The 15,357-nt window shown below is 33.6% G+C and overlaps 5 protein-coding genes across 7 annotated transcripts; 3 read left to right on the top strand and 2 right to left on the bottom strand.

Moving 5' to 3' along the window:
- Positions 1-1,233: 1,233 nt before the first annotated feature.
- LOC107422600 (uncharacterized) lies at positions 1,234-6,618 on the top strand. Of its 3 annotated transcripts, XM_060815906.1 has the most exons (14): positions 1,234-1,535; positions 2,034-2,062; positions 2,165-2,407; positions 2,538-2,614; positions 2,908-3,067; positions 3,251-3,275; positions 3,689-3,781; positions 3,869-4,040; positions 4,262-4,335; positions 4,561-4,630; positions 5,231-5,302; positions 5,604-5,737; positions 5,882-5,955; positions 6,326-6,618. In XM_060815906.1, the coding sequence occupies exons 3-14, from the start codon at positions 2,173-2,175 to the stop codon at positions 6,415-6,417; spliced, it is 1,278 nt and encodes a 425-aa protein (XP_060671889.1). In that variant the 5' UTR covers positions 1,234-1,535; positions 2,034-2,062; positions 2,165-2,172; the 3' UTR covers positions 6,418-6,618. The 3 variants fall into 3 exon arrangements, with proteins under 3 accessions (XP_060671889.1, XP_024931766.3, XP_024931765.3); XM_025075998.3 differs by lacking the exon at positions 2,034-2,062 and having other exon boundaries at positions 2,172-2,407; XM_025075997.3 differs by lacking the exon at positions 2,034-2,062.
- A 502-nt stretch (positions 6,619-7,120) lies between these two features.
- LOC112492421 (dirigent protein 16-like) lies at positions 7,121-8,171 on the top strand. The gene has a single exon (XM_025076063.3). It carries the CDS (start codon positions 7,209-7,211, stop codon positions 7,953-7,955), a length of 747 nt encoding a protein of 248 aa, XP_024931831.1. The 5' UTR covers positions 7,121-7,208; the 3' UTR covers positions 7,956-8,171.
- Positions 8,172-8,684: 513 nt separating this feature from the next.
- Positions 8,685-10,582, bottom strand: LOC107422599 (probable F-box protein At4g22060). The gene is made up of 2 exons (XM_060815883.1): positions 10,339-10,582; positions 8,685-10,076 (listed from the first exon to the last, which is right to left on the bottom strand). Exon 2 carries the CDS (start codon positions 10,034-10,036, stop codon positions 8,888-8,890), a length of 1,149 nt encoding a protein of 382 aa, XP_060671866.1. The 5' UTR covers positions 10,037-10,076; positions 10,339-10,582; the 3' UTR covers positions 8,685-8,887.
- A 1,192-nt stretch (positions 10,583-11,774) lies between these two features.
- LOC107422612 (dirigent protein 16) lies at positions 11,775-13,423 on the top strand. Its single transcript, XM_016032081.4, has one exon. The coding sequence runs from the start codon at positions 12,036-12,038 to the stop codon at positions 12,792-12,794; it is 759 nt and encodes a 252-aa protein (XP_015887567.3). The 5' UTR covers positions 11,775-12,035; the 3' UTR covers positions 12,795-13,423.
- A 166-nt stretch (positions 13,424-13,589) lies between these two features.
- On the bottom strand, positions 13,590-14,861 carry LOC107422606 (hydroxyethylthiazole kinase). Its single transcript, XM_016032072.4, has 2 exons — positions 14,298-14,861; positions 13,590-14,193 (listed from the first exon to the last, which is right to left on the bottom strand). The coding sequence occupies exons 1-2, from the start codon at positions 14,754-14,756 to the stop codon at positions 13,804-13,806; spliced, it is 849 nt and encodes a 282-aa protein (XP_015887558.3). The 5' UTR covers positions 14,757-14,861; the 3' UTR covers positions 13,590-13,803.
- Between the last annotated feature and the right edge of the window lie 496 nt (positions 14,862-15,357).

Raw genomic sequence — 15,357 nt, 5'->3', positions numbered from 1 at the left:
TAAAGGTGAGCCTTCTTCATGATTTGCTTAATTGGTTAGCATAAGAAGGAAAAGAAGAAAACTTAGAGGAGATGAAACAGAGCTTTACTCATGCAAAGTCACCCAACATTCCTGCCAACTTTGAACAAATTCCAAAACTTAAATCAAATTAATTTTGACATTTTCCAAAAAAAATTCATTGAATCACTCTAAAAGGACAAACCTGAACCCAATCATGGAGCACCTAAAAGGAAACTGATATACATCTTTAATATTGAAAGAACAAGTTAACCACAAGAATGGTAAAATAAAAGTGATAATTTAAGGCAGATATATTGAACCAAAATATGAAAAGGGTGAGGAACAAAGAAAGTTTGATTAGTATAATCTCTGTCTTTATGAATAAAAAATGTAGCAAAGTAGCCTATAATTACTGAGATTAAAATAATAATATTATTATTTTTTTTGGATAAAAGAGATTAAAATAATATTTATATAAGACAACGGTCAATAAACCACATGAAGGCTTTGGAGCTCTCCTACATTTGGGGTCCCACACGCTCTAGAAACTAAGGAGGATATCCTGGATCTGGGATCCAATAGGAGCTTGCCAGCTGGGTCATTGTAATGGACCCCACACCAACCATCTCTTTGTCTTGGCCTTGTTTGTCTCTAAATATACCTTTCACTCTTTTCTCTGCCTTCTACCCCATTTTTATATTTTTATTTTGTTAGCGACTCAATCTCATTCTCTGCAGTCCCTTCACATTGTTGGTACAGTGAGAATGAAACCCACAAAGGGATTCAAGTAACTTTTTCTTCCGACACTCAAAAATATGAAGTCTCATAATGTACCAACTCTTTATGATCATCATATGAGTGTTAAAATATTTACCAAAAATGAATTGTTTTCTCAGAAAAGAAAAAGCCTAGATTTTCTAATTTAATAATACGTGGCCTAGAATGTGTTGGGGAGAGAGAGAGAGAGATGAAAAATGAACCATCTGTTTGGACAAATTGTGAGGTTTGAGAGGAAAAATGCATGCTTCATTCAAAAGTCAAAAAGAGAAAAAAAAAAAAAAGAAATTATAGGAAAAAAAGGAAAAGATAATGAAGGTAAGGACAATTTCTTTGTATAAAATAATTGGTATTTTGTTTTGTTTCTGGTAGAAATGCATTAATGGGAAATGAATACTAGTATCCAAGGCCTTGAGTGTACCAAAAAAAGGTCTCAAGGGTACCAAAAGACTGCCAAATATGTATAAATGTAAGATGTTGAAAATGGGCATAATGACATCATGAAAGGGGGCACTAAGAAATGGTTTTTGGGTTAATCAGTGACTAATTTAGCCTAACAATTTAATATATTGTTGCCAGCTTTTCTAATTTGCCTTTTTCCAAGTAACTGTCTCCTTTAGTATTTGGTAGCCTTCTCTGTTTTCTGAGGATGAAAATTAAAGACTGACAAAAAGAGCTTCATTTTCACTTAATTCTTGCTAAAGCTCTTTGAAGCCCTCAAATCCTCAAACTGCATTCCCAGAAACTTGGATTAATAGGTCAGTTCTTCCTGTATTCTGCTTGATTTTTCTCTTTAAATGGCTGTTGGGTTATATTCCATTCAGTTGTTTGGAATTTTTTTTTTTTTTCCTATTTTGGTTTCCGCTTCCACATACAGAAAATTTTCAGCTATTTTTACCTTATAGTTCTTATTGAAACTTTAGTTCCCACATTGTGAAATTTCTCTTTAGGAGGGAAATGCATAAGGGCTTCATTCTTTTTCCTCCATGGTTTTGCAATACTCTTGGGATAAATTTTTGACCCTTTTTTTTCTTGGATTTGTTTATTACTTTATGGTGGTGAAATGGGAATTTGTTGGTTATGTTTTACCTCTATTTGGCTGGAAGGAATGGGTGGAGGAGAAGGTGTTCATGTACTTTTCTCACTTGTGAAATCTCTAACACTGACTATATTTGCTTATTTCTTCTTTATAATTCGAGCATATAAAAGTTTTCTCTTAGTACCAAAATAAAATGTATTTTTTTTCAAAATTTCAGAAAGCAAGAAAGAAAATGTGTGTCACAAAGTAAGTAATTGTCCAAAAAGGTCTCAAATTACTATTTTACTACAATTTTTTTACTGAAAGTGTTAAATAAATGAAATAATAAACTATGTTTCTGTTACTAAGATTGCAGAATGAGTGAGTCTGCTCAAGCAGTTGAAGCATCAACGGTGCATATTAGGACAACAGAAGTTGAGGATATTTGTGAAGAGGTTGCAGTGTCATTGGAGCATAACAGCATTGACTACTTAGCCGAAAGGAAGAAACCTCTACGAGCACGCTATATATATGGCGTAATCTTTTTGATAATGAATCTTTGTGCATGGTTTGTTAGAGACTATGGTCAACTGGTTCTACCTCAGCTCCATTGTAACCAATCTTCTTCCATTTCATTTCGTGTTGCTTGGTCTTCTGAAGCTCAAACACATATATATTGGATGAGAAATGAAAATCTACCGTTTGTTGATGTGCCTTGCATTGCTTTAATTTCTTTTTGCAGATCTAAAATCTTGTGGAAATGGAGGAGGAGATTGTTTTCGTACGCTAGGAGTTCTTCGTGTCAGTTTAGGATGTTTGGTATCCTTCTCTTGGTTTTGTATGAGGATTTCCTCCAATTTCTTAGGAATCAAGTTTGAGTTATTATTTCTAAAAATTTAGACTTTGGAATACAATTTTTAGTGTTTATAATCTGATGATGATGGAATCTTGGTAACCATTAAAGTTTTATATAAAGAACTGTAATGCATTTCCCTTTATTGAATAACTTAGTAGTTTTTCAGATTCTACAAATTCAACATAGTTTTTCAGATTCTACAAATTCAATATTTTTTCTTTCTTGAGAATGAGCATCCTTGACTAATAGAATTCAGATATATTTCTTCCTAATGTTTCTTACTACATTTAAAACAAGAAAATTACATGAAGGTGGGAATTCATGGCATTCTGGATGGTGGGGATTGAAGTCTCTTCTGCTGATTATATCAATGGTGCTTCCAATATTTTTCCCTGCTGGTTTTATTCAAATTTATGGTATGCAGACTTGGCTTTCAATTTACGAAATACTGGACCTTTATATAATGATTGGAATTGAAACACAACCCACTTGATGATTTGAAGCTTGTAGGGGTTTCTGCTGACAACTCAGCATTCTTTTGCTTCATATGTCTTTTAAAGAAATAACTAATTATCTAACTTGGTACTATTTTCTTGCAGGTGAAGTTGCTCGTGTCGGTGCAGGGTAACATTCAAAATCTTCATTCTAATGCTTCGGTTTCAAAATGTCAAATAGTTAACTTGTTCAGGGCCATTTATAATTTTTTTTTTCACTATGTTCTTACTTATTTTTTTGGTTACTTATTCCACTGCTCCAAGACATCATCTGCATGAATAGTAGATCAAGATTAGTTCAAAAGGAAACTTCTGTATCTTTATAAAACATAACAAAACAAAGAAAATGAAACTTTTTGGATTTTCTAAAGTTTGGAATTAAGAGTTTCGATTTAAATAAGAACAAAGGAAAAAAGGGAAGAAATTACAAAGTCAATCCAATTTGAAGGAATCATTATGGTTTGGTGAGCCTGCATCCTTATTTGCTTAATTGGTCAGCATATACTATGATTATAACATAGACTTAAATGGTTTTCATGACAGGATTTTTCTTGTTCTCCAACTTATAAGTGTGATCCAATTTATTAACTGGTGGAATAAGTACTGGATGCCTGATGATCAGGAAAAGAAGCAAAGGTTTGTTTTCTTGTATCTCAAGGCTTAAACTTCATAAATAATTTCAGGATTATACTTATCGCTTCAGTGTTTTTTTATATCTTGCAGCTGCTCCTTTGGGCTGTTCATGTCTACACTCTTTTACATTGGTTCCATAGGTGGAATAGTGTATATGTACATTACATATGCCATAAAATCATCATGTATGCTCAACATCTTTTTCATCACATGGACTACAATTCTTCTTCTTGTGATGATGGCCATCTCTCTGCATTCAAAGGTTTGTTCTTTATCTTTTAATAGTTTAGAAACTTTTCGTGTATATCATAATTATAAGTTATACCATGTAAAAAAAATTAAAAATGCAAACTTTGAAATTTCAAGTATATCATAACTATAATACATAATCATTCTGTTTCTTTAGTTTCTGCCTCAAATGTGGTATTTTTCATCGAGTTAGATACCTCCGTGGTTTGAGCTAGAATTTAGTGCTTAGTGCAGGTGAATAGAGGCCTTCTATCATCAGGAATCATGGCTTCATATGTTGTTTACCTATGTTGGTCTGCTCTAAGAAGGTCAGAACTTTCAACTGGAAATTTCTATAAATATGTTCTGGTTATCCTTGATTTTCTTCTGCTGACCAACTATTTCCTGTAAATGCATAAATCATGGTTTCAATTTATATTTGCTTTTGCCTGAAACTTTTACTGACATAAAAGTTAGGATCATACTTTGCTCTTAAAAGCTTCTTACAACATGCAAATGTAAATTGTCCTGTTTTTAATCTGTGGTTTTTCCAGTGAACCTGCCAATGATAGATGCAACAAACACAAACTAGACAATGGAAATGATGATTGGACCACCATACTTGTAAGAATTTTGCTTTTTTCCTTTTTCAGATTTCAATTTCTGTCACTGGTTTCAAATTGAGTTATGAAAATTGTGTAACTTTTCAGCTCAATCTTGCCAACTTGGTATCATTTGTTAGCCAGGATCAAAGCATTTTAAGGTTATGTTTATGGTACTGAACATGGAACATAATTTGACATATAGTCAAATTTGACATAGTGGCAACACTGATTGACCCAACTCCTCAACTTTTCTGTACCTGGCTGGTTTTTTTTTTTTTTTTTGGTTGAGAAGTTTGGTTTTTAAAATTTACCAATATTTTCAATTCAGATAAATTGAGGCTCTAAGTCTTCTTTGTAAGTAAAAATTTGATCCCTAAACATGATTGAAATAATATTAAAACACACCCAATGAAACAAAAATGATTCTGTTTTGAATTTTAGTAAAGACTTGAGGCATGAAACCAGTGCTCTTGGTAGGGAGAGGAGCATTTTATTTTTTACAAAGTTAAGAAAAAGAAAACCAAAAAATCTGAATTAACATGGTTTCTTTACTAGTCATTGTATTAGAATTATAATCTTCTTGCTTATAATTTGTTGGATTACCATGTTCTGCTTCCAGGGCTTCCTGATTGCAATAGGTGCCATTGTCATGGCAACTTTTTCCACTGGAATTGATTCACAATCATTTCAGGTGAATTACTTCTTTCAATCAATATTCAGAAACAAATTACTATTATTATTTTTTTACCAACTTCTTTTGGTTGGAACATGAAAGGGGAAGAGAAAAAACAAGAAGATTTTGGAACTGATAAAAATTTCTTTTACTTAACCACAGAGCCACTGAAATCAATACAACTACATTATCTATTTATTTTAGTTTCTCGGGAACCAAACAGAGAGTTAGTGTGCTAACATATTCAAGAACAACCAAATTTGACTAGAAATAACTCTTTATTCAGTAAAAAGTAACAGGTTTTTCTCATGTTATCCAGTTTCGAAAAGACGAAGTTCAAGAGGAGAATGATATTCCTTACAATTATGGATTTTTCCACCTAGTGTTCTCCTTTGGGGCTATGTACTTTGCAATGTTATTCATAAGTTGGAACCTCAATAACTCAGCTAGAAAGTAAGGAAACCACCTTTCCATTTTCCTCTCACTTTAAATTTCTTCAACTGATGTTATCCATTTCCATACAATTTTGGTATATATATATTATTAAACACATAATATATATATATATATATATATATATGTCAAATCAATAACCAGGTGGAGCATTGATATTGGATGGACAAGCACATGGGTCAAAATTGTCAATGAGTGGTTTGCAGCTTCAATATACTGTAAGTAAACCCAAGCTAAATATCATATTCCTTCTTGGACTACCTTATATACAATAATCTTTTATGCAAATTTTCAACAGTTTGGGTGTTTATATTGCATATATCTTTCAATCCAATAGCGTACATGTTTCCCTTTTTTTATTTTTTTATTTTTATTTTTTTTAAAACTTTCATTAACCACCCAAACTTTAACTTTTTAGTTACTTGAAAGTAGTTTCAATATGATGCATAAACCAATGGAAGTAATAATTTCTCAGATTTTCGTATAACCCATGTTCAAAATCTTGGAAAATTGTTGTGTAGTAATGACTGACACATCTTTTGTTTTTGTTTTTGTTATTGCTTATATTTTTGTGTTTTCCCAATGCAGTGTGGACATTGATTTCCCCTATTGTTAGACAGCCCAAAGTGATGCACCATGAAGATCCTGTGCAGGACACAAATGACTCAGTCTTGGCATGAACATTTCATTTTTTTTTCCCACATTTATCACTTTCTCTTATGCATCCCTATTCATCAAAGCCGATCACAACCAAAAAAAAAAAAAAAAAAAAAAAATCGATAACAGTAGCTGCTCAGAATTCAGTGATTGGCATATCAATAATAAAATGTCTAGGACGGAAAATGATCATTTTTTATTGATACCTTTAAAAGGGGGGGGGGGGGGGGAGTGCAAGGATGGAGAGACCTAGTCATGATACAACGTATTGCATGATCTTATCTAATGTGTTTGGCATGCAAAGTTCACATCAATCTGATTTCCTTTTATGTATGATTTCTTGTGATATTGGTTTTGTTGTAACCACCTCAGTGCCTACATAAAGTTTCTTTCATTTCCAATTGACCTAGGAGCAAACTTGCCATGCCTTTTGCCTAAAAAAAATAAATATAAATGAAAAAGGAAAAAGAAATTTGAAGATTTCAGAATAAAAAATGAAATCCACATTTTTCTTCTCCAGTCAAACCCATTTGAATCAAGTTCCACCTACTCAAAATTCATGCAACTTATGCTTAAAATAATAAATCTTTGACTAAAAAAATTTCTTTTCAAACATAATGGTGTAATTTAATTCCCTTAATATTCAACAACTTCACTACAATCTAATTCTTTCAACAACTCCATCTCACTCTGAACATCTAACATATAAATAACACAAAATTTTACCCCATTTTGCATACTCAAAGACAGAAATCCAAATTTTTTTTCCAAATCCGACTAAAAAACAAAACCTTTTTTAATCACAAAGTTCAGAATGAAAAATCCATCATCACTTTCAATTTTCCCAATGATTCTAATGGCCTTTGTGCAGATGGTTATGATCAAGGCAGCAATTGATCCTACCAAGGCCACTGGCCATGAACCAGTTCTTGTATTATACATGCATGACATCCTTGGAGGTAGTAATCCAACAGCTAGGCCAATCACTGGCCTGCTAGGCAACATATATAGTGGTCAAGTCCCTTTTGCAAGGCCAATTGGGTTTCTTCCACCACAAGGAGGAGTTGCTATCCCTAATGCCAATGGTGCTATTCCAACTGTTAATGGCATAAATGGTATCCCATTAGGAACGGGTTTGGCTGGTACAGCATTTTCTGGGAAACCAAACAGTCAGGTTCAAACCCAATTGGGACCTGACGGGTTGGGATTAGGCTTTGGTACAATTACTGTTATTGATGATATTCTTACCACTGCACCTGAGTTGGGTTCGCTGACAATTGGGAAAGCACAAGGAGTGTATGTGGCAAGTTCTGCTGATGGAACAGCTCAGATGATGGCGTTTACGGCTATGTTTGAAGGCGGCGAGTATGGTGATAGCCTCAACTTCTATGGGATTTATAGGATTGGAAGTTCTATGTCTCATTTGTCAGTGACTGGAGGGACTGGAAAGTTTAAGAATGCAGGTGGGTTTGCTGAGGTTAGATCATTGATTCCTCCTGGACAACATGCTATAGATGGGGCAGAGACTTTGCTTAGGATCATTGTTAATCTGAGCTACTAAGATTGGAGGTGGTTTTTGGTAATTGGAAGAGAAAAAAATTGATTTTGTTTTGAATGGTATAAAAGAACGTATGGGGATTTTGGTTTGTAGTTTTTTTGTCAATTCTCTGCAACAGAGTCAAAAAAAGTGTTTTCAGTTATCAAAATTATTATAACAGTATTCTTACTTAAATTTGTTGGATTTGGTTAATGGTTTTGTGAAGGATTATGTGTAATTTGTTGGTTGATTGATTCTGAATATTGCTCTTTTGGAAATTAAATGAATTAGATTACTATATTATGGAAGAAAATCTAGACTATAGCTGTATTTTCCACTGATTTACTTTCAAGCAACAACATTAATCCTAATTTAAAAGCAAACTACAATAAAAAATTTTTTCCTCAAAAAGTAAATCAAACTTAAAATGTAAACATTTTGTTATTTGAAAGTCAAAACGAAAACTCAATTCTGTAACTAATTAACCAGATATATGCTTTAACACTGCCTGAGTAATAACTTATATACCAAGCAGAGCCATGTTTTTTTTCCGATAGGAGGCTTGCAAGATATAATTTGATTACATCAGGTTATATTAGCACACACAGGCAATTACTAATAAGTTCAGAAAGTATCATCCAATCTTTAGAAAATAATAATAAATAAACAAAATTAAAAAAAAGTAGAAAGAACTTTCAATTCCCAATCACATTGGGGAAAAAAAAATAAAAAAAAATCAAAAGCATATACAACTTCTGCAAATGACTGAAGAAAATAAACCTGATAAAATATAACAACAAACTACAGAGGGGACAATCCATAATACTACAAGAAAAGAGTTTTTTTTTTTTTTTTTTTTTTTTTTTTTTTTTTTTTTCCCTCTACTATCCAAAATAATATTAATATAGAATTAATTCTTCATCTACCCCATGATCAGCTGCACACCAGATATATCATCACCATGGATTAGGAACAATCCAAAAAAGTGGCCAAGGAGGATCATACATCACAAATGGAGAATCATCATCAACAATCATGCAGTAGTGATCATAAACCTGTTTGTTAACCATTTCTTTTTCTTTGAAGTTGTAGACTCCAATACTGTGACCACCTATGGAGTAGTCCTTTCTCAATGTAAAGTAAATCAAATTTTCTCCCACTCCTTCTAGACAATTCTGGGTTGATACCGATATCGATTCGTATTTACCTAGAAAGAGAGCTCGATCAGACAAAGTTTCCACAGGTTCCCATCTTTCTTCTCCATCATCAAGCAACTTACAGATAGCAAATTCTCTAATAGTTTCTTCTTCATTAGTTTGCATTTCTACCACATACAAAAGCTCTCCCATTGATTCTACCAAATAGCTTTCCATATAGTTAGGATGCTCCACCAACGCATTTAGTGCTGAAGAAATTTCTAGTTCCATCACTTTCTTGGGAAAATCACTATGAAAATCCCAAATTTCAACAGGGTTAGTAAAGGAAAAAACATAGAGCAAACCATTGTGGCAAATCATATCTTGGTAGACTCCTTCATCACCAAATTGAGTCCATGTACTGTCTTCAGATCTACAAAATGCAAGTGTTTTTGAAGATTGTCCATATATCACCACAACACAAAAGCTTAATTTTTCGCTTTCTCCAAGACATGGATTAGATAAGAGGATGGCTTTAGAGATACAATACTTGTAGCCTCGTAGATCGTCACGAGGCATGTTCAAGTTGTTCATCAATGGAAGATGGATTTTAACTCCTGAAATTGGATTAACAAGATAAGAGTTTTCTCTTTCGTGGAAAATAATCAACCAACCATGTGAAGATCCTATGCACCAAGCATTCGAAAACTCTTCGAAGACGTTGTGGTTGATCTTGTAATACTTGTTCTCAGTAACACTGAAGAAGTTTCGAGCATTGGATTCTACATCATTAGGAAGCATCAGCAATGGAGTTAATATTGGAGAGTAGAATGGAGAAGAAATGTAAGACCTTGTGGCTTTGTTCCACATGTAACAAACCGATTTGAATCGAATGATGTCGAGAAAAGTAAGTCTTTTGAGGATTAAGAACAGGATTTCAGTTTGAAGCTCAAGCCAGTTTGCAGCCATTATTGATCTTGGTTGGTTGATAACAAGTTTTTATAAGTTTCTGCAGTGCAATTTAAACCATTAAATTTTTTTTCAAAACCTATGAAGTAGCATATATATGTATATATATAGTGGAAGCTACTTTTTGGTGGAGTTGGATTGGCATGGAATTTAAGCATATTCTAACATCAAATTCCATTTTCAAAAACACAATTTTTATTTTTGTTTCCACAAACTATATCCAGATTTAATAAGATAAAAATATAAATTAACACCCCCCCCCCCCCCCCAAAAAAAAAAAAATGTGATATAAGAAATTGTACCTGATTTTGCTGCAAAAATGAGAAGTGGCAGAGAATCAAATCTTGCAACTGAGGAAACTGAGGTTCTAGGCTTGCTACACTTATGTTTCTCTGTTCATACTCAATTTTTTCATATCTATAGGCCAAGGAATGCTGATTCTCTTTTAGATTCCTCTTGGAAATTTGAATTTCTTATTTTTGTTTCTATATGTTTTTTTTAACTCTACTCTTTGAGCACTTACCCTGCTTTTTGAGCACATGCAAACCACTTTCCACTACATTTCGCACACAAATCACTTATGCACGTGAGAAAGCAAAAAGATTTTTAGTTTTTGTTTTTGTTTTGTGTTAGTTTTTGTTTTTTACTTTTCTTTTCTTTTCTATGCTTTTAACTTTCTTAGGATAGAACTTAGCCAAGAAGGAATCTTTTTTGGTAAAGTAGCGACGAAGGGATCTTTCTTGACCAGGAAGTAAACATTTTGATAAATGACTTTGTAAATCTCTTTCAGGTCAATCTGCATTATGGATTGGAAAAAATAAAAACAGTATAATTACTTACACCATAGGATTATGGAAAATTAATCTCAACGGTTGAGATTAATAAATGTAAAAAAAAAAAAAAAAAATCTTGTAGCAACCTTTTACTTTCTTTACACAAATCACTTTTCAAAGAAGAGAAAAAAGATGAGTGGATAATGGAAAAATAATTTTCTTTATTCTCTTTTTTGAAGGCTAGCTTTGAGTCATATTTTGCCCAAGAGCAACCTTTTTTACCCACCAAACAAGAATCTGGTGAAAATAACACTGTAAATATTTTTGATATGTCCTTTTTGTAGAAAGAGAATATTATTACATAACATCTAAGGTGAAGAAATAGTTGCAGGTTATGCTTGATGGTCATGGTGGTAAAAACATAGTACATTTATTTATTTATTTTTTTTGGCTCATCACAAACATTGTACCGTTGATATGTACAATTATGCAACATCGACAATTTAATAGATTTTGTCTTACTTTCAAGAATTTTATCGACACTAATGGCCATGTAAAAAATTTATATTGACGCTGGTGTACATATTAGACTCGCACCTTTTGCCTAACATACATAGTTCCATAATCTTTATGTGAGAATAAATTTTGAAATTAAATTTTAACTCCGTGATAAGAAATATAGTTAGATCTTTCAAAAGAAAAAAGAAAAATTAAATTAGAAACTTAAAAAAAAAAATAAAAATTACATATATTAGAAAATTTCGTAATATCGGGGAAAAAAAAAAATCTAGCCTGAAGTGCTTTTATCAATGCAGCCCAAAAAATAGACCACTTGAGCTCAATTTTGGGCTTGGTCTTAGATTGGATCGGAGGGTTGGGCTTGCTTACGGGCTTGTTCTTGGGCTAGATCTTAGACTTGATTTGATATCAATTTATTTTCATGAAGGATTTTTTTATTTAAAAAAAAAAAAAAAAAAAAAAACTCCTTATACAAATTACAATTATTTGCCATAAATCAATACCCAATTAACACAACTAAACCAAAACAACTAAACTCCCCATTGCTAAACTAATCCAGCAACTTCACCACCTTTGTCAGCAATAATCAACCACTCCATGTTTGCCAATCTCCTTTATAAAACCAGCAAAAATCCATAACCCCACCATCACTACTCAACCTTCAAATCCCCATACATTTCAGAGCCTTTGATCACAAACAGATCAAGATGTTTCTAAAATCACTTCCATGTGTTTTCCTAGCAATACTGCTTATGAATCTTCACAGGGAAATAGTTTTGGCTGCTGCAATTGATCATCCATCAACCAGCAAAGAAGAATCAGTTCTTGAAATTTATATGCATGACATTCTGGGCGGTGGCAATCCAACAGCAAGGCCAATCACTGGTTTGCTAGGTAATATCTACAGTAGTCAAGTACCTTTTGCAAAGCCAATAGGGTTCATACCTCCTGATGGTGCAGTGGCTGTTCCTAATGCCAATGGTGCTCTTCCAACCATTAATGGCATAAATGGGCTTCCACTAGGTACTGGTTTATCTGGTACTGCTTTTGCAGGAAACAATAATGGTCAAAATGGAAATGTTGCCACTCAATTAGGACCAGATGGGTTGGGACTAGGTTTTGGAACAATCACAGTTATTGATGATATATTGACAATCAGTCCAGATTTGGGGTCACAGACAATTGGGAAAGCTCAAGGCGTTTACGTCGCAAGCTCTGCAGATGGAACAAGACAACTTATGGCATTTACAGCAATGTTTGAAGGTGGGGAATACAATGACAACCTTAACTTCTTTGGAGTTTACCATATTGGGAGCACCTTGTCACAGTTGTCGGTCACCGGTGGGACAGGGAAGTTCAAGAATGCTTGCGGGATTGCAGAGGTTCGACCTCTTATACCTCCAGGTCAACGGGCCATAGATGGTGCAGAAACCTTGCTGAGGATCACTGTCAATTTGAAATACTAAGAATATATAAAGTTTACATGCAGGTTTGTGTAGGTGTGTGTGTGGAATTTGTCAGTGCTTATATCAAAATGTACTCCTACATTTCCAGCAGTATCTCATTTGTGCAATCTAGTAGTTATCAAGTATTCAAAGTAATATACTCAAATATTATGATTGTTGTTTTCATTAAAAAAAAAAGAAAAAGAAAAAAAAAAGTATATATATATAGATATTATAATTGTTGTTATGCGCAAATTCAATAACAAAATTCATCTTTAACTCTTGCTCTTTATTCAACTTATGCAATAATCCTCTAGAACAGGTCAGTTAGAAAAGACCAAAAGCTAATAATATACGCCTGATTCAGAACTCAAATGTTGCATCTTCCTCAAAGTTTTTTCAAGAGTAGACACACACAACTTTTAACTCAGACTCCACCATTTTGAGTACTGATGATATATTATCAACAAATTAAAGTGAAATAAAGAATTTTGCCTGTAGTTTGGCATTTTGCAAAGGTCTATTTCCAAAGAAACATTCAGCCATTGCATGCTAAACAAGATACAGACAAAACAGGATGATAGAAACAAGAAGCCTAACAGGTTATGAGAAAATGTCAGATCAAATACAGTGAAATTAAAAACAGCAACATGTAGCTTCCAGAACACTAAATCAAATATTTAATTATGTGTCCTTGTAAAGATCCAGTCTTTCTCAAAACATATAAAGCTAAAACTAAATGAAATTCAACTTCAAATATTGCTCCACAAAAGTAGGTACTCCATGGTAATTGATTCATAAATGCAGTCTAATAACTTGGAGAAAAAATGTAAATCACAGTAATTATTCAACAGTGAGTAAAATTGAGAGTATTAAGTACAAATTTTATTCTTAGATACAGCTTATATTCCCCATATGTAATCACTTATTCATGTAATCTCTCAACATGAGGGACCACTATATTTACACTGTTCAGAACGGTTTTAATGTCAAATGAACATACCCAAATCCACAGCTCCTCAAAGTTTCATCAAAACCTGGTGATCTTTACATGTGAAAGCACAGCAGCCTCATCAAGCCCATAAAGTGAATCAATCAAATGCATACGCAAGGAAGCTGGTCCATTGGCCAATCTCAAACCCAACTCCCCAGCAATCCCAAATACAGACAGAGCAGAAGCAGTGGCTTCCAAAGCATGATTTTGATCAACAGCAACAAAGGCTGCAATCAGGGCAGTGACTGAACACCCAGTTGCTGTGATCTTCTGCATCATGGCCACTCCATTGTGAGCTCCAACCACAAGCTTCCCATCTGTGACAATGTCTACTGCACCAGAAACAGCCACTACAGCACCAGTAGCTTCAGCCAATGCCTTAGCTGATTCCACTGCGTCTGTGGACTCGTGGGTACTATCGACTCCCTTATCAAAAATCACAAAAAAATTAATCAATTTTCAAAACAAAATTGCTTTTTTAAAAAACACCCAGAAAACAGAACGATAAAAACAAATATGATTTTTTTTACTTTGGTGGGTTCAACGGAAGCCTTTGAAAGCGCCATAATCTCGGACCCATTTCCCCTTATAACTGTGGGTTTGAGTTTCAGAAGCTCCAAACAAGCATTCATTCGGAAAACGGAAGCTCCGGCGGCAACTGGGTCAAGGACCCAAGGCTTACCCAAGTTAGACGCCGTCTCGGCGGCGAGTTTCATGGCCGGCAACCAGTCAGAGGAGAGTGTTCCGACGTTGATGCAGAGCGCGTTGATGTGGGGAGTGAAGTCCGGTATCTCATCGGAGGTGTGGAGCATCGCTGGAGAAGCGCCAGCAGAGAGCAGAGTATTTGCCATCAAATCCATGGAGACGAAGTTCGTGATGCATTGGATGAGTGGAGATCGGCGTCGAACCTCTGAGAGGAAAGACCAGGTTTTTCTGGGCCAGGCCCAGTTCGATTGCTCTGGTTCTTTTTCGTCGGAGTTGGGTTTCATGGTCGGAACCTTTTGTTTATTCTTTTATTTTTAAGTTCTGTTTTTGGTTTGCTTTTTTCCACTTTGGAGAAACGGAAAAAAAGAAGAAGAAGAAGAAAAAAAATGGGTAGAAAAAGAAGAAAAACAGTGGAAATAATGGGATAATAATATAATATTCCAATGTCAATTTTTAATTGGGCTTTTCTTTTTTCTTTTTCTTTTTTTTTTTTTGGGTGAATGGTCAAATTTTTAATTGGAATATGAACAGGCTGAGTGGCAAAATTTTTTTTTTTTTAAAAAATCGAGTTAAATAAAAAAATTTTAGCAGGAAAAAAAAAAAAAAACATGTGGATCAAAAGTAATAGAAACAAAAAAAATTACACTTTCTTTTTAATGTTTTTTTGAAGAGTTGCTTTTATTTTACATTTGGAATCAGGTTCTTTTTCTAGTCTAGAGGCTGTTTGGAAAAAAGCAAAAATGTAAATGCTTTGGATAAGATTTCATGTGAAAGCTTTAAATATAGTTAAATTTTATTTATTAGTATCCATCAATACACGGTATATATAATAATAATAAATAATTTTAAAAATAATTTATAATAATTAATTATATTTAAAAATTT

This window comes from Ziziphus jujuba, chromosome 3 (genome assembly GCF_031755915.1).
Source record: "Ziziphus jujuba cultivar Dongzao chromosome 3, ASM3175591v1".
Lineage (NCBI taxonomy): Eukaryota > Viridiplantae > Streptophyta > Magnoliopsida > Rosales > Rhamnaceae > Ziziphus > Ziziphus jujuba.
The sequence above is the reverse complement of the archived record's forward strand: the minus strand, read 5'-3'. Positions and strand labels throughout refer to the sequence as shown.

Excerpts from the sequence above, each read along its gene's own strand:
- LOC107422600 (XM_025075998.3), top strand. The coding sequence starts at position 2,173 with ATGAGTGAGTCTGCTCAAGCAGTTGAAGCATCAACGGTGCATATTAGG. Across the intron at positions 5,303-5,603 it reads TTGATTCACAATCATTTCAG|TTTCGAAAAGACGAAGTTCA; the intron begins GTGAATTACTTC and ends CATGTTATCCAG. Across the intron at positions 5,738-5,881 it reads CTCAATAACTCAGCTAGAAA|GTGGAGCATTGATATTGGAT; the intron begins GTAAGGAAACCA and ends ATCAATAACCAG.
- LOC112492421 (XM_025076063.3), top strand. The coding sequence starts at position 7,209 with ATGAAAAATCCATCATCACTTTCAATTTTCCCAATGATTCTAATGGCC.
- LOC107422599 (XM_060815883.1), bottom strand. The coding sequence starts at position 10,036 with ATGGCTGCAAACTGGCTTGAGCTTCAAACTGAAATCCTGTTCTTAATC.
- LOC107422612 (XM_016032081.4), top strand. The coding sequence starts at position 12,036 with ATGTTTCTAAAATCACTTCCATGTGTTTTCCTAGCAATACTGCTTATG.
- LOC107422606 (XM_016032072.4), bottom strand. The coding sequence starts at position 14,756 with ATGAAACCCAACTCCGACGAAAAAGAACCAGAGCAATCGAACTGGGCC. Across the intron at positions 14,194-14,297 it reads CTTCCGTTGAACCCACCAAA|GGAGTCGATAGTACCCACGA; the intron begins GTAAAAAAAATC and ends ATTTTTGATAAG.